Source organism: Haemorhous mexicanus, chromosome 5 (genome assembly GCF_027477595.1).
Source record: "Haemorhous mexicanus isolate bHaeMex1 chromosome 5, bHaeMex1.pri, whole genome shotgun sequence".
NCBI lineage: Eukaryota > Metazoa > Chordata > Aves > Passeriformes > Fringillidae > Haemorhous > Haemorhous mexicanus.
Genome location: NC_082345.1, coordinates 46,504,397 through 46,526,541, shown reverse-complemented (window position 1 = coordinate 46,526,541; position 22,145 = coordinate 46,504,397). Strand labels below are relative to the sequence as shown.

The window sequence follows — 22,145 nt, the reverse complement described above, 5'->3', positions numbered from 1 at the left end:
AAAATTTTGTAATTAATAATCCTCTTCTTATATGTCTTCTGCTGCTGTTTACTTTCTTTTCTCTTAAATGCTCAACTTAAGCCTCAAAAATGGCATTAGGTTCAGTGGTATCCAGGAAACAGAAGTGGGGACTAATTTGTTAAAAAAAAAAGCAGGATGAGGACAGGGAGGACAGTGGCCATCTTGAATTAATGACATTATTGTACCTGCAAGGTCAGCACCAGGTGAGATTTCAGTTTACAGTGAAAGAAGAATCCCATGAGGAAATGCATATAAAATGGAATTTATTTTCTGGGACATGCAAAATAAAATAAAATAAAGAAAACACCATAAAAGGAAATTCATAGACTTTAGATAGATTAATTCAGTAAATTGTCCCAGTCTGCATTTTTCTTCCTTTTGTTACATCTATATGCAGGTAACTCCCTTAGAATTTATTATTGCTCCTTTTGTATTAGAACAGCAATTTAGCTGGCACCAGATACCTTGCAAAAGAAAGCTAAAATTCTGCTTACTGTCATTGAAAAAAGAATTGTTATTACACCCAGATAGTGATGAAGTGGAGCAAAGCAGAGCAAATGATTTTTTTTTGCATATTTCCTCAATTGCATAATCTTTCCTATATATCCTCTCTCTCATCATCACTAAAATGGAGTTATTAAATCTGCTGGATGACAGTGCTCTTTTGACCCAGGGAGGAATGCTCCCACTGAAAGCAGCACTTCAGAGAATACTTTGTTTGCTTTTCATCTCATTTCTAACTCTTAATATATAAAAGCCATATTAACTTGGAATTTTTGCTTCTTTTCAAAACATTTTAAAAGGTTTTTCAATCTATTTGTCAATCAAATTAAAGGTCTGCCACCAAAATGTGACCTCCTTGTTGTGGTTTGCACAGTGGTGATTACTACACCAAAAGCTTTTCCCCACCTGCTTATATCATCACAGAATATTAATTTTAAAGAATTTGGTTTTGATGCCTGCAGCCAAAACCAGTTAAGGCAACACGAAACTTTAATGAACAAATTACTTGAACCTGGTACAAGGCAGTGAAATTCAAGGGCAGCACTGTACTGCTGTACCATTTGAAACTGAAATCAAGTGAATAGTTCAGAGTGTGGTAGAGTAAAAATACAGCATGGTCTTCTGTGAAGCTGGTGATGAGTTCTGCTTAGACCAGAACTCTGTTGCACAGAGCAACTCCAGGTTGCTCTGTGCCAGCACATCAGATGACTGAGTTTCAGAACAAAGCATTAATTTTGCAAGGTATGTCCTCTCTTTAGAAGCTTTGCAGGAAGACTTTAGGGCTTTTTTCTATTTACTGCTCAGTAATGAAGGCTCAGAAAGGGACAGTCTGACTGAAAATACTGCCATTCCAAGGATATCCTCCTGCCTGTGGACCACTGAGAAAGGAAAGAAACAGCATCTGTCTGTGCCTGTATATATTCAGGAGAGGGAATGGGAGAAGGAAAGGTCCATTTATATCTAATTGTGCACATTGTTGAGAATCTTACTCATGCTTTATGTACACAGAGTTTTGGCATCAGCAGCTGCAAAACAGAGTGAAGATAGAAAGCTTCTTGAGAAGCCACTTCAGACCCTGAAAGCTGGGAGAGGGTAACTACGTGAGGCCAAGAGCGAAGAGAGGAGAAATAGAAATAGCAAAGTAGAAATGTTTCCAAATGGGGTTTTCTGTAATAGAACTTCTTCACATGTCCTTGCAGGTACTTGTGGATGTCCATGTTCAAAATATCTCATTTTCTGCTTTTACTTAGTTTCATTTTGACCACTGGAGTGGAAAAAACCCCAAGGTTAGGTCTGCTTATGTTTTCTTACTGATACCTTGGTAATGAGGCCTTACAGCAACTTTAACTAATTCTAATCTCTTAATAAATAAATTTCATAGTAATAAAAGGGATTCTCTTTAGCAGTTATGTAATTTCTTTAAGCTAAAAGGAGATGCACCATTTATGTAGCTAGTTCTTCTATCAGCCACTAAATCTACTGCAGAAACTGTGGCAGAGAACTTGGGTGACGTGTCTGTATTTACAAAAGTTACTGGTTTCAACAGTGGGTTGAAACTCTTGAACTACTTGTTTTCAGCATTCCTGCAGTATGTCATTAAAAATGTTTGCACATTGCCATTCCCGAAGTCTTCCCCAAATTTGTTCTGCATATGTGTCTGATTTCCCTGCGGCAGATTTTACTTGACGTCTGCTGTCAAGACAACTGGAGCTAAGCTGAGCTGGAAAATGCTGTGGCTCTTCAACTGTGCTGTTTGGCCAAAATCTGCTACTCCAGACAGAGAAAAAAAAAACAACCAACCAACCTCATAAATTTGTATTACAGTTGGATAAAACTTTTAATTAAGAATTTTCTACAGAAGCTGTGTTTTCTGCTAAATAAAAATTTTCAAAAAGACACTATATTTTTTTAACTTTTAAGGAAAAATAGTTTAAAAATGGTGGCTTTTAAAAGGGTTTTCCATTATGGCTTGCATAAATCTAGGTCACTGTGGTGCTTTATGAGATTATAGGAGGTATAGTTTGGATAACTCCTGTGTTCATAATTCCATGTCACCAATATAACTTTACGTTGTAGTGAATCTTCTCTAGTATCAGGATAGTCCACAACACAGCACAGAAGATATTTTTTCAAAACTGAAGTTTGGAACTGAGTTTTTAGACTTCATCTTCCACTAGAAAATTTTCTGATATTAATGTTTTGCCCCTATTTCAGGGAAAAATGAGCCTTGAAATAATTATTTTATTAAATATTGAAAAATTATCCTTTTTTTGCCAGCTTAAACATGCGTATAAAGTTAATTGACTGATTCATAAATTTTACAAGCAGCTGTAGGAAGACTTGGCAGGGCATTCACTGGCTTGTTAAAAATAGGTACAACCAGGAAGCTGAGCTCAAGTTCAGGCCCTTAAGTACTGAGGAGGAGAACTAGTCATCTTTAAGCTATAGAACATTTATAAAATCAGACTTTTAAGCTGCTGCCATATAGGTGACGTGTATAATCTATTAGTGATCACAGGCAAATACCTTTTACTAACCAAGGACTAGAGAATGTAGAAACATCTTTACCATGAGACACTCTGGCAAGTTCTTAGGGAGGTAACAAATCTATCTGCCATACTTGGCAGCAACAAAGGCTTAATTGTCTTAACCTGCTTCAAGCGATGCAACTATTCATTAACACTGTTGCTTGTATGAAGCATGTCTGTATTTAGTTTTTTGTTAAGCTTTTTGCTGTCAGTGGCTCTAAAGCTAGACATTTTTGTAAACAGAAATGTGGGAAAGATCTCTGGGTTTCCTTTCCTTTTCATTACAAAAAAATGCTTGCATTACCAAAAAAAGAAAAACAAACCATGACCCAGCAATGTGCACGTGCATCCCAGAAAGCCAGGCTTACTGTGGGTTGCATAAAAAGATGTGTGGCCAGCAGGTTGAGGGAGTTGATTCTGCTCCTTTACTCAATTCTCCTGCCATCCCATCTGGAATACTGTGTCCAGTTGTGAGGCTGTGGTAAAAGACAGATATGGACCTGTTAGAGCAGGTCCAGTGAAGAGTTACAAAGTCGATCAGAGGGTTGTGGCACTTCTCCTCTGAAGACAGGCTGAGAGAGTTGGGATTTTTCAGCCTGGGGAAGAGAAGGCTGCAGGGATACCCTGTAGCAGCCTTTTTGTATTTGTGCCTATTACATGTTTGAAATGGGTCCACTGGAACAGCACCATCAGCAAATATTGATGGTGGATGATAAGAAAGATGGAGAGAGACTTTTTACCAAGGTCTTTAATGACAGGGGAAAAGTCAACACTTTTAAATGGAAAGTGATTGGATAGAAGGAGGAATTGGTTTTTGATGAGGGCTGTGAGACACTGGAACAGGTTGCCCAGCAAAGTTGTGCATATCCCATTGTTGGAAGAGTTCAAGGTCAGGATGGAGGTTTGAGCAGCCCCCTAGTGAAAGGTGGCCCCGCCCATGGCAGGGGCGTTGAAACCAGATGATTTTTAAGGTCCCTTGCAGCCCAACTCATTCTGAGATTCTCTGGTTCTGTCAAATGTCCCCAAATGCCCAACTGCATCTGATCTCTGGTGTAGGTTTTTCATCGGATGGTGAAACCCAGGCTGTCATTTATTGGAAAATAAAAAATGTATTATTCTAAAGATACATAAATTATTTTCTGTCATTAGAATTACTTTGGAATTTATCAGTTCCAAAAACATAAGCAACAACCTGAACTGTTCTGAGATAGACACATCCATATCCCATTAGGATGTAAAATTTGACTAGAACTGTACCTTTGTCCTAGCATGTATGGAACCAATGTATTTTTTTTTTTTCAGTAGCCTTAGGATTCATTTAAAATGGCATCTGTTAAATTGCTCAACTACATTTAGTTCCTTTGTGAGTAAATGTCTGTCTACAAGGAGTTAAGGTAAATTATTTCTATTTATGTCTGGAAGCTTGAAATGTTAGTGAGAATGTCAGCCCTTCTCATTTTGGCATTCTCTAGAGCAAGGCAAGTGATTCTAGCAGCATGATCTTATTTATCTCTTGTCAGCTCCATGTGGTTTCTTTGGTCTGTCTGTGTCTGGGATATTAATTCATAACAGAATTATTTCCTCCTCAGCCAGGCATTTTTGCAGTGTCAGCATCTCCTGGTTCACACTCCAGTGCTGTAAACCACAGTGTAAGCAGGCCTAGGGCATGGTGGCATAAAGAGAAATAATAGAAAACCAAAAGACTGAGATGACAGAACTAAACATATAAATAAAAAATGTAGATAAATATTCAGGAATTGGAATGTGAATAAAGAAATCAATATCATTTCCCCCACACTTGTGTTAATAGCAGAGATTTGTACACAGTGCCAATTGCTGTAAAATGCAGTAAAAGAGGGAAAATTCAGTAAAATCACTGTTGTTTTTAGGTCTGCCTGAGAAAGTATGTGTGTTTAATTCCTAAATTACAGTAAGTTAAAAGTGCCCTTGAATGCTTTGCTGATAAGGATGTTTCAGCAGGGCATATTCAAAGGTGTAATAGCCCCAAATTTGTAGATATTACATTCTTCATCTTGCAGCAATTTTCTTAAGTATTATTGTTGGAGCCTTCTATTTTATGTTAAAGCTAGTATTTGGTGAAATCAGTCTGTATGCAGTACAGCAACAAGGTAATGTGCTCTGTTAATGACCACCATCTATCTCATATCGAGATTCCTTTTCTTTACTGGATAATCTCTATTATTAATGTATCTTAATGAAATGAGATAAAGGTAGGCTCAGCGTGTAAGTGAATGTAAATTGGACCAGTCCAGTTGCTACCTGTTTACAGTATTTCATGGCCTTGTGCAGAGATTCAGAATTACCTACTGTAACATTAAATTACTGATAGTCTTTTAGCTCTAGTTTGACTCATAAAACTAAAACTAACATGTAGCAGTAGTTCAATTAATACATTCAAAATACTTTGTATATCAATGAACAAAGTTTTATTTTGAAGCTGACAATTCCAAGTAGAGCTACAGCTATACCTATGAATTTAATATTTTATTTGACAACTCCTTTCAGTAGTGTCAGTCAGGAACAGATACTGTTTCATTTTGATCTTTTGCTTACATGTCTACTTCATTAATTATTAATTTCCTGAATTCTGCTTTTTTAAATTTAAATTTTACCCTTTCTGTTGGTCCAGAAATAGGTAGCTTACTATTGGATTGATTAAAGTCTTTAGAATTGCACTTTAGAGTGGCACTTGTGAATTTAGAAGCCCATATTCAACCTTAGCCCTTTTTGATCAAATTGGATTTGCTGCTTATTTGCAACTTAACATGACCCTGAAAATGTAAGGAGTCCACTTAAAGGAGAGCCAGCTGAGATAAAACCATGAGTTGTTTAAATTTGTGAATCCAAGGAGCTGTGCTGCTCTCCTTAGCTGCCTATCTGATCCAGTGTTTGTGACTTTTAGTTACATTTGTCCTTTCTTTGAGCAAGTCTCTCCATGGAATTCTTGACATGAAAACCTGGTATTACATTTTGCTTTGTTACAGTTGATAACATCTACTTAGACATTATTTCTGGTTTTGCATGTTCCTACCATGGGTATATATTGTGTCTTGTTCTTGGTTTGTATTGTTTACCTGTATGTGTAATTTTTATCCTGAGAGCAGTCCAGTCATCTGCCAAAGAAAATGTATGCAACTTCTTTCAGTGACTTTATATTCACTTTCTGTGAAGCCCCACATATATGACACAAAGTAGTGGAGATCCAGGCCTGTAATGGTTGTAGTTTTGTAACAGTTGTTTTAAAATACTTTTGGTTTTTTGTTTATTCAATTGTGGTTTTGTTCACTTTTCCTCTGTGAATGCTGAGGGCACTCTGCAGACTGTATCACTGAAGCCAGCTGAGAAACATCTGCTGTGCAGTGACTGATAAGAAAAGGCCTCTGGTTCCCCAGAATTATTAGGTTGCATCCAAAGAACTTGGTTTTGCCAGTGTACTGTGGTTCTGGAATCATGCTTAATTTAAGTACACACCTTCTGATATAAGTAGCTTTAGTGATATACCTGAAGGTAAGTGTTCTGTTATAGCTGACTGTAGCAGCCAGCTTGCAGCACAATTGATTTCAACACCAAAAAGTATATTTCAGTACCTAACTGCTAGTAAAATACCTAAGTTCTCACTTTCTCTCTGGGAGTCACATGAATGTAGGGGCCAGTTATGTATTTCACTGCTCCTTACATGCTGTAATGTACCCCTTACATCCTTAATGCAACTGGCATTTCGATCTGTTGTTTCATTGGATCACTGCTGCCAATTTTGTCTCAGTACTTGTTCTTATTTGTAACCAATAAACCCATGGAAATACTGTAGTTGCTGGAATATTGTTTACTTCAGTTATGTTATGGTTTTATTAAGACATTGAGTGTAGGCTTCTAAAAGGTTAGAACACAGTTAAAAAGATGGTTAGCTTAAAATTTCAAAGCATTGTAAAAATAATTGACTCCTGTAACCTGATAATACTAAGCAAGCACTGTAAACTTTGAACCTATTTGTAAGATTTCATTGACTTGAAATTGTTCAATTGAGCGTCTAGAGTTATTGACTATTGCCAGTTTGGAAGTAAATAATTCTCGGTGGGACCTATTTCAAGGCTGGAATGGATCCAAGATAAAAGCCTTTGGACAGGGTATACACATAAATCCCTAATCTCGTTGGTCAGGTTATTTTAGGGAAGCCTAGCAGATTAGTAACATGATGCCTTTCAATTCCACTAATGAAATCCTGTCAGAATAAATTAATGAATATCATACTGATATTTTAGGCTATCTTATAGACATGTAATGCAGTTGTTTAAAAACGTTGCACAAACCATTTTAATTGTTGTTGACATTAAATAGTAACCCTTACAGTTACCATGTAACTCAGCCTTTCCTGTTAACTGCAGAATTGAATTGGTGAAAAGCAGAATTTACAAAATTATTTTCCAGCAAAGTTGCCTGTATGTGACCAAGGTTGCAGTCTTGCTAACACAAGAACTGTGTGAGTTCTGTACAGGATTGTCTTAAAGGAACTTACATTTTGAGATTTTGAGAAACATTAATTTTGATCATAACCTTATATTTATGATTATAGTCATTATAGTCAGAGCTTGAAATTAGTACCACAAAACTGAAGGAACATTCCTTTTTCTCCAGCTATAAACTGATTGGCTCTGAGTAGGTCCACTCCATTAAGAAAAGACTCATGAGTTACACTAGAGGCCACACAAAGTCTGAAATACAAATATTTGAGTTCCTCTCCTTCAGCGTCACTTCTCTTTTGGGCTCTTGCTACACTATTGTTTCATGGCTCTTATTCCAGTAAGGAGTAGTCACTCACTCTTTTGGCCTTCCTTAAACACAAATTTCTTTTTGCAGCCATAGTCATCAGCTCTTGAAGGAACTACCAATTAATAACAAAGGCCTCTATTGTGGCAAAAATCTCCTTGAAGTAAGAAGGTTTACTGTAGTGCCTGCATTGCCCAGGAGAAGAGAGACTGATAGCAAACCTTTTCATTGTCATTTTTTTCTTAGAGCTGATCTCTTCTGTATCCAGTCAGATTCTTTTGTAATATTGCACCCCTGTGCAGAAGTACTTCAGGATGAAGTATACTGGATATGGACCCCATTTTTACCCTATATTTTGTATATATTTTATTCAAGCTGACCACAGCACTTGTAATTATTTGAAAATGCCTCAGAAGAGTTATTCAAACGCTCTTAACAAATGTAAGGCAGCAGTGTCTTACAACAGTAGGAACAAAATGTGTCAGCATTTCAAATGTGGCCTGTCAAACGTGTCATCATATATTACTTCTCTTCCTCATCTTTTGGGGAAATTATCCCCAGACTATCTGGGGGAAAAAATTCTTCCAATAGCTCAGGATCCATTCCACTTTCGACTCTCTCTATGCCCTGGAGGTCATCTGATATTATTGAAAGCTAATATTTGTTCCAAACTGGCACTGCTGGTGGCATCAAGAAAATTCTGTTCTCTTGATTACTTTCTCTCTTGAAGGACTTGAAACACTGACTGTCTCTACAGTCTATTCAGCTTATAAAGAAACAGGATTGATTATTGGTCTTACTCCAAAAATAATCTCTTCTCTCTTCATTGTTTTGAAGTGAACTGCTTGAGTTTGTTTAATGAGGAGACACTTCTGTCACAAAGTTTCCAGAAGGGAAAACATGACCTTTTTAAATGAAAACAAATCCCTGGTAAGGAAGTGCATCTGAAGTGTTGCTATTTTGTACCTCACCAATCTTTACTTCCACATTGACTTAAAGAACAATAACTTCTTTGGTTTAATGATCATCTGTTTTGTGGAATAAAAGGGTCTATTTATTTATTTTCTATAAATAAGTTTTCATTTGAGGTTTCAGTTTTATCTCAGGATAGTCATATAACATTTTTTGAGAAAAGGAAGTGCTAGTAATTGAATCTTTTTTGAGGGACACAAAGAGAGAAGCATGTAATGATAGCATTCTAAAACAAAGGGCGTCAAGAAAAGTGGTGTAAAACTCTCAGAAAACTTCTGTTGGCTGTTCCTCTTGCAGACTGAAGGCGTGATACCAGCAGAGTTCATATTCATTTCCAAACACTAAGTTATTCTGCTGTCTGGAGAAAGCCATGTGGCTTGTGCTGTCTTCCCACAGGTATCTTTGCATAGGAAGGCAGCACTGTGCTCACTGTCACAGCCAGCCATGCTACTTACAGGATGGATGTGGGGCTGTGCCAGATGTTGTCAAGCCTGCAGCAGATTAGAGAGAACACAAGGTGAAAAAGTATGTTGGAAAAGTAAATGAAAACTTATCATATCCACACCATGTTAAGAATCCAGCTGTCTTCTGGAGGACGCCCATATGCTCCCCATCAGGGCAGGGTTTCTTTCACTCCCAAGTGGTCTGTTAATAAGAAGGAGTTCTCTCAGCCCTAGGAAAGCTTCCTGACAATGTGATAAACTAATTCCAAAGTCTTGTTTTCCTTTAAGGGGGATAGAAAAATACATACTTAAAAAAATTATAATTGCTCTCTCTTTCAGCAGTTCAGTTAAAGACCAAAGCCTGATCAGTGAAGATTTCTTCTTAACTATCCAAAACTATAGCTTTTTATTTATCATTCTGTTAGTAAATCCTTGTTTACAAAAAGTCTTCATGGGCTTTTCTGTCCAAAACCACTTAACACGTTTGGTTTTACTTTCAATTGTGTTTTTCTTTATCTAACATGATTGCTTCCAAGATGAGGAAGTAATGTAAATCGTCTGAAATTTTCAGAAATTGAGTGCATTTTTTCATCAGTTCAAAATGCTTATCACAAAACCCCCTACAAAAACATAGCAGACTGATACACTTCTGACAAAAAAAAAAAAAAGGAGTTATAACTTTTACTTCAAATTTAAGTGAATAGTGTTTTTCATTCCAAATCTGATCAGTTGAAACATATTTAAAATATGCAGAACATGGAGTGAACTTTTCTTTTGGAGTTCTTGCTCCTGTCAGTCTTCCTGAATTTGGTCATCCAAGGTGGAAAAGAGGGCAGGAATATTTGTACTATTATCCTAATGATACCCTAAACAGTTTCCCAAGTGGCACCTTCAGCACAGCAGTGGCTCTCCCTTGTGCTGCTCCTCACCTCTGACCACAGCAGCTGGGGAGGTCTCCAACCTCAGCAACAGTTTAGGTTGTACTCTGCAGCTGAGGGAAGATCTCAACATCCCTCAACATGCTCAGGTTGAAATCAACCCTGAGTTTAGCAGGAGTTTGCATTAGGTCTCTCCAGAGTTTTCTTCCAAGCTTAGTCATTCTATGTGTTCATGAGAAGTATAAAAATAGGAAAATATGTAATATGTATTTGCAGAGTTACTTGTCTGGGTTTTTATTTGGAGTAAAGGATCACCTGTAGAACAGTTAAGTTCTGGTCACTACAGAAAAGAGTAAAAATTTACCAGCTTTAAGTGCTGGTAAATGGCCCCCTCCAGTATAAAAGGAAATGTGAAAACCGGATATGAAAAAGTGGAACTGGATTCCTGCAGGGGGGAGATCTCCTGCCAGTTCTGAGATACAATCTTTGGGAAATTAAATGACTCAGTGTAATGCACAGTGTGTCTGTACAACCAGTAAATCAAAAGAGACAGTGCCACAATCCATTCTTTTTTCTCTTATCTAGCAGAGGATTTTGTTTTCATTTTCAGTACAGAACAAGAAATGGGATTTATGTTCACAAATGTGACAGACTACTGACTGAACAGCCTTCAAACAAATCCGAGAAAATGTTCTTTAAACATTGCAGGAGGTAACTCACAGACATGGTGATACTTACTTTTAGAGATTTTGTAGATCATCTGCATTGTCGTGTAATGTTAAAATTTCTCACTGGGTTGACACATTTATCATAAATATAATTGTGAAGTTTTCTGGTTCATAAATTTTGAACTGAGGATGTAAATGTTATAAGCGTTCCAGACAGTGGCCAGAAGGGGATGATACAAAGTTAATCTGTGTGTAAGAATTTAGTGCTTCTATCTAGATTAGGAGAAATTGGAAAAAAAAAGAAATTGAATTTTGGATTTTATGGAGCAGTTTGGTAAATAATTGATATTAGCAAATGAAGATAATTATTTAAAAAATCTCTAATCTCATTTAACAGTATATATTTGAGAGATAAATATAATCAATGTAGATACTGGGGAGCTCTGAAAGTCTTACCAGAAATTTGGCATTATGATTTGTATTTGAAATATTGCTTAGGAACATTTAAATTAATGTTAAACCAGAGTACTTACTACTTTTTCAGTTGTGGACTCCTTTTGTTAGTAGAAAGTCAGTATGAACAGAATATATTGTGGAGGGTTGATTTTGGCTGGCTGCCAGCACAGAAAGAAAATAAGGTGAACAAGATCATGGGATGAGGTAAAGATACTTTAATAAAAAAAAGCAAAAGCCATGTTGGAAGGGAAGAAAAAAAAGAAGAAATTTATTCACCATTTCATGCCAGCAGACAGATGGATGTCCAGTGAATTTCTGAAAAATGGGAGATGGGAGATTGGTACACATGGCAATTCCTTCAGAAGGCAAACACCAGAACCCCAAATGTCCCTCCCTTCTCCTTCCCACCCTCCCTTTTATGAGTATGATGCATACAGTGTGGAATATCTTTTGAGTCAGCTCAGATCAGGTGCCCCAGCTGTCTCCCTCAAAATCTCTTGCCTGTCTACAAAGAGCCTGTTGTCCTTCTGAGTGGTGGATTGGAGAGACACCCTGATGCTGTGCGAGCCCTGCTCAGCAATAGCCAAAACATCAGTGTGTTACCAACACCCCTGTAGCTAGAAATGCAAAGCACAGCACTGCATGGGCTGCTAAAATGAAAGAAAAGTCTATCTCAGCCAGACCCAATGTGTGTAACAATGGAGGTGGGCAGTATTATGTCTGATGTAAAGCTGTATTTAGAATGCATATGCTTGTTTGTTCATGAGAGTGTATGAAGACATTAAAAAAAAAAAAAAAGAAAAAAAGCAGGCAATATATCTGACATATATCTAGAAAAATATTTATTGTGAAAAATGATGTAAGTTTAAGGAAAAGTGTCTTTAAATGTTATTTATAAATAAGACTTTAAAGTCCTGAAATATGATCATTTAATCATACTCTCCTTGTTGTGACTAGTTTCTATTGATTAAGTCTCAAATTACTTTATTGCCATGTACCTTCTTAGTGGAGTGAGCATTGCTGCTTGAAAGTGAGCTGTTTACTATTTCTATCTTGTCCTTTAAAAGACCAAGTATTATTGTATGAAGCCTAAAATACTTGGTTTTACTTGAAGAGTTACATTTGATCTTATCTGCTTCTAAGCATTCTCATGGCTTCAGCTGACAGGGAGAACTTTTGCACTGTTGTTCCTGAGCAGAGAGGAGGGTTTAGAATTGCTCTGCCAAGCCTTTCTGCACTCTTCCACTCATCAGTGTAGAATATCAGTTTAGTTAGAAAATCTCCCACATAATCAATATGAAAATTCAGGAAATACTGTAAAATACAGTGGTGGTGTTCCTGAAGCTTGGGAGAATCCAAGGTAAAGATCTCAAGGTGTCCATATTAAGGACCTCATTTGCTTTAGCTAGTAACATGTGGATGATAACTTTCAGTCAGTATAAAACTATTTCTGGATCAAATTATCATGGAAAAGTAGCATTGTGAAATGTTTTTGCACATTGAGCATCAAAGATATTTGCCTCACAGTTTATTTAATTATATCTGTCTTGCTGTCATCTTTTCAACTTTAGATTTACATAATATTTTTATAAAATCTTAGCTGAAGTTTGCTCATTCTTATAAAGGTTTCCAATTGACAATGTTTTATCATGTAATCTTTTACATTATTTGGAAATGTATTTTTCAATCTTATGTATAAGTTTTTAAAGGTAATTTTTTTCAGTTAGAATGGTATTTTCCAAATTACATATTTTAACTGAAGTCACTGGTTTTAGTTGCAGTTTGGGATATGTGTAGGCCTACAAGGAATGTTAGACCTTCACTATAGAAATCTGAACTGTGCCAGTCTTAAAACATAAAAATCCATATTTGGTCATATTTCATAGTTTAAGAATCCGATAAAGATGAGTTTGCACTTAACTAACTACTTTTGCATTTAATGGAACTGAAATCCCCAGAAGATGATTCATCTGATTCAGAGGTGTTCTTGCATGTTAACAAGGTAAGCTAACAGCATCAATGTGTTACCAGCACTCTTTAGGTCACAAATCTAAATGACAGCACCATCTGAGATGCTCTAAAGAAAATTGACTCAATCTTAGCCAGACTCAGTGCAGATGTTTAAGATAAATCAGATGAGTTATGTCTGTAAAGTGCTTATTCTTCTCCATTGACTCTGGAGAGAAGTGTACTCTTCCAGGGAATCCTGGAATTACCAGCAGAAATTGAGACTTTTTTAAAAAGTCTCTAGCTGAGATGACACTAAGTAGTATTTGTAACTAACTGACCTTAAAAATGTAGCCAAAAGCATCAAAGCTTAGTGTCTGGGTGTGCATGGCATACATCTCTATGTAGGCATGTGCATACATCTGTATCTCTTTCTATCTCCTTCCATTGTTTGAAGATGTGCTGCTCCTTAGGGAAAATTAGGAGAACATTCTTTTCAATGAAGTTCAGACCACAAATTCTGTATTTTCTTCATTTGTTTGTCTTATAGTTGTATTACAAGTGACAGTGTTGGAGCAAAAACCTGAGCAGTGTGTGGTTCTGATGTGTCTGTCTTCTGATAACTCATGTGCAAGACATTAAAAGATGACTGTATTGTAAAATGGACAGTCTGCAACAGAGAGCTGTTGATTTGGGGGTAAAATTAAAAAAAAAAAAACAAAACCTTCTGTCACTTTTCCCTCTATATTTCAATGATAATTTTATTTAAAATGTTGAGTATTGTAGGGACCAGAAAATAAAGCAGTCAGTACAATACAAGGCAAAGTTACATCAAGTGTTGGACTGGTATCAACCATTGGATGGTTGAGAAGTCACAGCAAAGGTGTTTGCTTTGGCAGCCAAGGAGTGGAAGAACAGGCTGGCTTTGCTGTGTTTTCCATGTGAAACTCTCTGCTGCAAGTACATGCCAGCTCCTGTCAAGTGACTGGCCCTAGACACAGTTCTTTATATACAGTTTTCAAGTAATGCAGTAAAGAAACAATCTCCTCAATTTCATAATTTGTACATTGCTTGAAGTCTAGTTCTTTTCCATCTGCTCTGCAATCTGCTGCTGATAGTACATCATGAGGGAAGCCAACCAAATCCTCAGACCAGCCCCTGAGTTGTCAAGGCTCATTTTCCTTCTATTTTGTCTCAAAGGTACCTGTAAGCATGGTAAATAATTTTTGTTTAACAACTCTAGTTTCTCTATCTCTGTCTGATTTTAAGATTCAAAGCCAAATATGCATAACTGAATCATGGGATCATGGAAAGATTTGGGTTGGAAGGAACCTTATAGATCATCTAGTTCCAATCCCCCTATCATGGGCAGAGATGCTGCCTACTAGACTAGCTTGCTCAAAGCCTCACCCAACCTGAAAGATATTTTCTGTTTGCACCTGTAAGTAGTTTTAAATAATAACTTTTACTTCTATGACAGTTTCCCAATTAATTTTGATTTATCTGCAGAATACTGGCTATGTGTCTGCAGGCTGTAGAACTTGGATAATGTTTTAGAACAAAACATTTGCAGAACCATTTGCAGAAAAAGGGCTTCAGAAGATTCTTATTTAGGGCTCATTTGTAGCCATATCAGATTGAAGTATCCCTTTTAAAGCTGTGGTTTACAATTCTTTTCAGATCCACCTCAAATTCTCTTCAATCATGATCACTGAGTATCTATCAGCAGAGATTCTGTGTCAACATTTCTTTGTTCCCTGTGTTCCAACTCATTAACTTATGGCATGTTTTTGTAATTTTCTGGAATTTTTTTAAACCAAATTTTCAGGGAATTTTAGTAAGTTAAAGAATGATTAATATGCAGAGATGTATCATCTGCTAATACTTACAAGTTTTTATTAAATTTAGTTAAATATTTTTCTGCTTCTGCTTTCCCAGTTGGACTGCTGTTTACAAGCAGAGTCTATCCAGTTGTTTTGTAACAACTGAAAGTAGTCCTACTTTCCTTTTTTGAGTAGCAATAATACTGCAGTTACTTGTTTATTCATTGTAATAATGCATTTAAACTTCTCTGTCATCCTTACAACTGAGAAAGATAGAAAGCATGAACTTTTGCTGAAATTCACTGAAGTTTAAAAGTTATCAAAGCACTTGGTTAAAATGATAGAGTTCCAGCTATATTATTTTATTTAATTTTGTTTATATTCTGTTGATGGTATGAACAGTTCTCTTTTTTTTTTTTAAGTGAATAACATTTTTTTCTTTGAAATTCAATTTCTGAGAATATTGCTGCATATCTGTGTAGTTCCCTTCTTAGCCATATTAAAATGTCAAAAACAGGCATGGATGTGTGCAAGCCATGGCCCTTTCTGAAGAGTACAGCCATTGCAGCATTACTCAAATCCATTCTTACCAGTATCTCAGCAAGTTTAAAAACAAACAATTCTTTCTTTATTTCTTAAAAAAAGTTTCACCACATCTCTTTATCTAAATTACTAACCTAGCTTCAGCTTTATAAATACATTGTCTGATATATTCTTTAGTTTCTGTTTCTTTTTCAGATATGTTATTTCTATTTCCAAATCTGTTATTTTTAAATTTTAGTAGCTGAAATACCTGGAATATTCTGAAATATTCTGAACTACCACACACCAAATGAGTTATCTGTACTTTAAGATAAGCATATCTACAACACTTAACAAGTGCCCAAGGCCACCTGTCTCATTTGTGTCCCTGGGCACCTGTTTCATCTTGCATTTTGGCACTTCTTACTGTAAAACTATTCTGATATCCTACTGTATAGGCACATGGAGTGAATCAAATAGGTCATTTAATGCACTAGCATGTAGTACAGTGTTGCAGATTAGTTGCAGGGTTTTACTAACCTGTTAAAGGAAATGCTGAAAAGTGGCACGATTCTCTTAACTTGTCGCAGTTCTCCTGACTTGTTTCATTATCCACTAAAATAATTTTCAACAAGCAGTTCACTTAGCAGTGAAAAAATGTCTTAATCCTCTCCTGCAGTATCAAACTGGCATGTAAGAGGCAACCCTGTGTGTCATTGCTTCACTAAAAACAACTTATGCAGCAGTCATAGAGTTGAAATGGAAGTGTAAGCAGCTACACATAAGCTGCAGTGCTGGTGTGAGTGTGTGGTGGGGACAGGTAAGGCTGTGCTATGTGTGAATTGGTGAGCATTCATCTGTTCACAGTATAATTAGAAATGTTGCTGCAGCCAATCCTTGGCTGAGTACTGTAGCCTGTATTTGCAGCAAGAAAATGCTAAATGCACTCTGCAGCCTTTTTTTTTTCTTCTTTCTGACTAAACAGAATATGTGTTTTTATGATACACATTGCACATGAATAGCAAAACTCCTGGAAAGTTTGTAAAAGATATGTCATGGACATAATGGATTTGAAAAATCAGTTTGTTGAATTCTTTTTTCAGGCACCTTTTATGCTTTTCCCCACACTATCCTGTCCATCCTAAGTTCCTTGCAGTGAAATCTGTAGGGTTAGTACGTAATTTTATCAGAGCACTTACGTAATGATGGAGAAAGGTGCTCATCTGAGGGAAGAAATCTGGGTTCCATTCCCAACTTGTCCATTCGTTGAATCCAATTTTATTTGTCACTTAGGGTTTGACAGACACACACAAAAGTGTAGTGTAAATCCTGTCATTTAAACTTGCTAGAATGATGTGCCAACACTCACCATAGTTTACCTGTACCCCGGGAGGCTGCATTCCTCCCATAGTGGAGGTCCTTAATGCTTTTGAATTTGCAGATCCCTAAGATTTTCCCAGTAGAGATGCAGACTCTCACAGCCTCTGGCAGTAGGCCTGTCACCATGATTTGCATTTTGCTACTCCTTTACACGTAAGCTGTTGGCCATTTTCATATATGACATCACCGTGCCATAGAAGAAAATAAACTACATTACTATCCTGCTGTCAGATCCATTGATTGTGGAAACAGCCTAGCATCATTAGGCAAAAGTTAATCTGTATGGATACTACCTGATCTCTAAAGAGAACATCCAGACTCTATTGGACATCAAGTGCTTTATGCTTGGTTTGTTGGAATAAGATCCACAGAAACCCACACAGGAAACTTCTACAACAGTAAGATCCACAGAAACCCACACAAGAAACTCTTCTAGCAGTAGCAAAAGCTAGGTTAAGAACAAAAATATGTTAAAAATCCTGTCCCAATTTGCTTAGGCACCTTAATTTGGACTGTAGTTGTGATCTAATCCAAACACCTATACTGACCAGTGGCATCCATTCTAAAAGTGAAGGAAAGGGAATATTTTTCTTATATGTGAAAGATGATATTTATAAAAAATATGGAATATACAGCTTCAGTTTCATCTCACCTAACAGTCTCCTGAAACACACATTTCTCTCTCTCTTGTGTCATCATCTTTTCATATTGAGAATGACAGTGAGGTTCAATTCTCTGACTCTGAAGGGCATTAAACCAGTGTCCCTTGGAATAGGGATTGGATCTCATGTGTACACTACCACTTAAATGACATACCTCTTCTACATTAACAGACAGAATTGAAATTGCTGCAGTTTTCAATGGGCCTTGTCTTAAAGGCAAGCTTGCAAAGCTCAAAACTAAATGGCCTGTCCCTGTGGACAGTGAGGAGCTCCTGTGTATCCTAGCAGCAGAACTTCTAATGGCTTGGGAGCTTTACAAGCAAAGTCCCCAGAGTAACTTACACAGCCCTCAGGCCTGTAGAATGATGAGCAGAGGTTTTCAGAATTAAGGTTCTGCTGCCTGATTTCCAAAAAGCATGTATAAATAAGTTACTAACCAGTGATGCTCAGTTACAGAACCGCTCTGTCAGTCTCAGGTGTTCTGCACTGTGCCATGATCCGCCTCGCTATAGCCAAGCTGGTTTTGCTTCTCAGATTTTTGTGTCTTGGAGATCAGCCTGCTGATCCTCTTGTGGCTGTTACCTCTTTGATGCCTTGTCAAGCAAAATCCCTGGTTCAGTGCCTCTTAATTCTCTCTGTTCTGTGTCACAGAAGAAGTTTCATCTGTGTGTCGAAAGCACGCACTGGGGATGGTCAGGGACCGGATGAATGGCTGTTGTGCTCTCTGTGCTGTGTGCTGGTAGCTGTGCATTATGCCATCCTCATTATCATGTGCCAGTTTATAAGACAGCAGGTCTTTCTGTCTCTGGGCACCTTCCAGTTCCCCGTGGCTCTGACTTCAATTCCTAACATTAGAAGAATAGCTTTTCAGCTGAGTGAATTGCTACCAAGTGTCTCATTTGCCATTCTGTCATTTTAGAGTGACAAATACAGATCAGGAACTGTATCTGCAGTCTTTTATGTATGTTTTCAGTTATTCTGACACTCGCTGCCTCTTCTAAATTGACAGTAATAGAAGCTTGTGGTGCCACATCTAAACACATCGTTCTTTGCAGCCTGTGTAAATTCCTGTGCTTTCACTTGTTTGCCAGTGTCAAAGCATTTCAATTTGTCAGATGCACCAAGGAAGATGAGTTCTATATAGGTAATCAGCTGTTTAAGGGGAAGGCCAGATAATAAAACCACCCCAGAGAAATGAATATTGGACTGCAGAACATGTATAGACTTTTTGTTACTCAACATAAAAGATATCTAAGCCTCCCCTCCTTTTTAAAGAGCATTAAGTTATCACTCTCTGTGGATGCAGTATTGTTGGCTCTGTACAAACATGCACTGTGTTCTGTGTGCAGGCCCAGTGCCTTCAGTACTCTAGAGTGTATAAAGAATCAGCTGAAGCTTAGTTAAGATGCATCAAGCTTGCTAAAATTGCTTTAAAAGGCAACTAAAACCTCCCCAAAGTGTCTATGCTCTCACTGCTGTCCCTGGACACTCAGGGTTCAGTTCAGATGTGTCTGGGCTGTCAGTTATGTCACAGACCTCATGAGAGATACAGAACTCTTTGGATTATCATCTGGAGACTAAGTTATGTCACTTCACTGGGAATCACGTAGTCACATAGGTTTAACAATGCCTTTTAATATGTGAACATGGGTTTTTTTTGACATGCTAGCCATCAAGAAGCGACTGAATTCTTGACCCAGTCTGACCAAGCTCCATAGAGAGTTTGACTTCCTGGTTTACCCTTACATTTAAGTGTCTCTATTCAAGCTAAAGCCCATTCTTAGATCCTGTGATGGTCAAGAAAATACCATCTCAGCACTGAGTCTCAGTCATAACATTTTTTTCCAGTGCTTGGAGCAGTGTTGATAGTACTACGGTGCCTTAAGCATCTTTTTCCAATGTAAAATTTAAAACCTTCCATTTGCTTCCACACTTTGTCATTTTAACAGTGTCATCCTTCTTTGAAAAAATACTCTGATATCTTCCTTTGAAAAAAGTCTCCTGGCGAGTGTGGTTGTCTCCCTCTTTATCCCTTCTGTGCACACTGCTGCTAATTCCAGAAGCTGTTCAAATACACTGGGCTCATATGTCTTTTTACTGACTCATGGTTATTAACATACCTTTTTCATCAACATGGATGTACACAGTGACTTACGATTTTTTAAAAATCTGTTTTAGAATTGTGTTTATCCATCTCCTTTGTCTTTTGATCCCTCTCTTTTTGTCTATTCTGTTAAGATGTTGCTCTACCTTCCTTAGACTTTGGCCTGCTGAGAGCAGTTTCAGCAGTTTCCCTGGAGCTGCAGCTTCCAGCGTTACTGTGAAAGGCTCCCAAATCCCAGTCACAAATTTGTCCTCTATCTATGATATTCACAAGTACAGGCTCATCAGACTTTAATTATTGACACTTATCCTGTCTGTCTCAGAAGAGCTTTTTCACTCTGGGCTTTAACTGGGGTGTTTTTTCACTCGGTGTTTCCTTAGGTTGTGCTGCTCATGCAATCTGCTGGTGCCTTGCTGCACAGTACACATATGGCAAGCTATAGAAAAGCTATTTGACAAGCTATAGAAAATCTGGGCTGTTAACTGGAAACCAGCAGACCTTAGTCCTCCTGCAAGGTGCAGACATGGGTCCTAACCAGGAAGAAGACTAAATAATTAAAGAAAACTAATCACTAGCTAAAGGTAGAAAAATGTGAGGATTTTCCACAACATAATTAATTTTACTTTTGGTACTGTTATGTATCCTGCTAGAATCATCAGGAAAGCATGTCTTTTTTGAAAATGTCAAGTGTTCTTATTCCTATTTAAACTAAAACCTGAAAATGAAAACTGGAGGGTTAGGTTTCTTTTTTTTTTTTTTTTTTAATTCATTTTAAGCAGCCCCAGATCCCTATTTTAAAATAGTCAATTTCTCTTTGTGTCTTGAAAGAAAAATAATACTGTAGAGAGCATAGAAGACAGAGGGTGCAATGCTAACAGTTAATGAAATGGTGATGTATTTCATTACTATTTCTAATAAGATGACAATGCTAAAAATATTCTTCCTGTTCATAAAAAGTTGTAGCTGTATTGTAATCAGTAAATGCACTTAAAACATGCACATTTTATATTCCTAACAGTTTCTTTATAATAATATGCTATTTTGACACTTACTGAAGGTTTGTCAATTTGCATATTTAATTCAGGCATTAATTACTTGTAGACCGGAATGCACAATTTATACTAGGCTTCTTTTCGTGTTTTAAATGACAATAAGGACTGTTGGGAGGATGTGATGCTTTCAAGGCCTTTCTGAGTATTTAAGTATTGTATCCAGTTCATTCAATCTTATTATAAACCTTCTGGTACTTCAAACATTCCTAAAAACAAGTGATTACACTGAGAATTTCGATTTCCATTAAAAAGGATTGCTTATGTCTGGGTTGATTTCTCTTCTGCTAGGTAATACCTGCATTCAGGGATCAATGACCTCTCAGCCTTTTTGGTTAGCCTCCTTGTGTCCAGCAGGCTGCTGGACAAGGTGGCTGTGGCAGGCCTGCTCTAGGAATACCAGGGCTATGGGAATGGTCCAAGTGGCCTGTTCTCTGGGGGTGTTGAGCAAGTGTTTGCTTACTGTACACCTGTAATCATGTGTAATGCATAGGAGAATGTGCTGTGCACATAGGAAAAGGTGAGAACCCTGGGGTTTTGTATGTGTCTCCCACTGATGGAGATAGACTAAGATATGCTTTGCATTTGAGGGCCACTCCTTACACGTGACACTTATTGCTGTGCTTTCTTTGTGACCAAGACACCTTCTTAAGGAATGCAGACTTGATTATTTTCTGTCTTCACAGATGCTACAAGAATGGCATGCCCAAGCTACAGGAAAAAAGGAATTCCAAATATTTCCCAATTTTAAAGCATCCAGTAGAATATATCTGGGAGGGTTGTGCTTGCCTGTTTTCAGTCTTCCTTTGTTTCTGCTGTTGCCCTCTCTTGGAGACAGAACATTGAAGCATGGAGACTTTAGGCTGACCTGATGTTCCTGTTCTTGGGTTCTTTCATCCTTATTTATAACATGGTGAATTTAGAATACTGATGATCCTTTAATTACATGGAATGCTGTTAAAAATAGTTTGGATTTTTTTTCAGCAGAAAATCAGAGCCAGCATTTATGTGCTGTTCAACAAAAAAAAAAACCAAACCAGATGGCATTTTTGTTGGTGACATACCAGCTGAAAGGTCATAATATGTATAATGAAAATGGCTGTTACACTAGGACATTTTCCATGTGTCATGAAACTAATCACTGACAATAATATTTCTGCTCTACAACATACTAAATTCTTTCTAAGAAATTATACCACACTATGCACGGACTAGTGCTAGCAAGACCTTCTATCTTTATCAGGTATTTAGATTTCTACAGAACTGGCCCAGGGAGTGGAATCAGTTTGCACTGATCCAATGGCAGAGATATGGTCTGTGTAGCTCCTAGACATTGCAATATTTGGTATGTAACAATGGTAAGATTTGAATAATGGATAGCACAGTGTTCAAGGACACTTTTA

General features: G+C 37.3%; 1 protein-coding gene across 7 annotated transcripts in view; it reads left to right on the top strand.

Moving 5' to 3' along the window:
- The window catches only part of TMEM117 (transmembrane protein 117), a 179,474-nt gene that overhangs the window by 50,954 nt on the left and 106,375 nt on the right, over positions 1 to 22,145 (top strand). Inside the window, exon 2 of one of the 7 annotated variants that reach the window (XM_059847052.1) lies at positions 10,742 to 10,842. The exons of 5 other annotated variants lie outside the window; for them this stretch is intronic. In XM_059847052.1, coding sequence (XP_059703035.1) covers positions 10,820 to 10,842 — 23 coding nt within the window. In that variant the 5' untranslated portion in view covers positions 10,742 to 10,819. Of the gene's footprint in view, positions 1 to 10,741; positions 10,843 to 13,235; positions 13,258 to 22,145 lie in introns of those variants that run through there. One more of the 7 variants, XM_059847051.1, reaches the window with a different exon arrangement.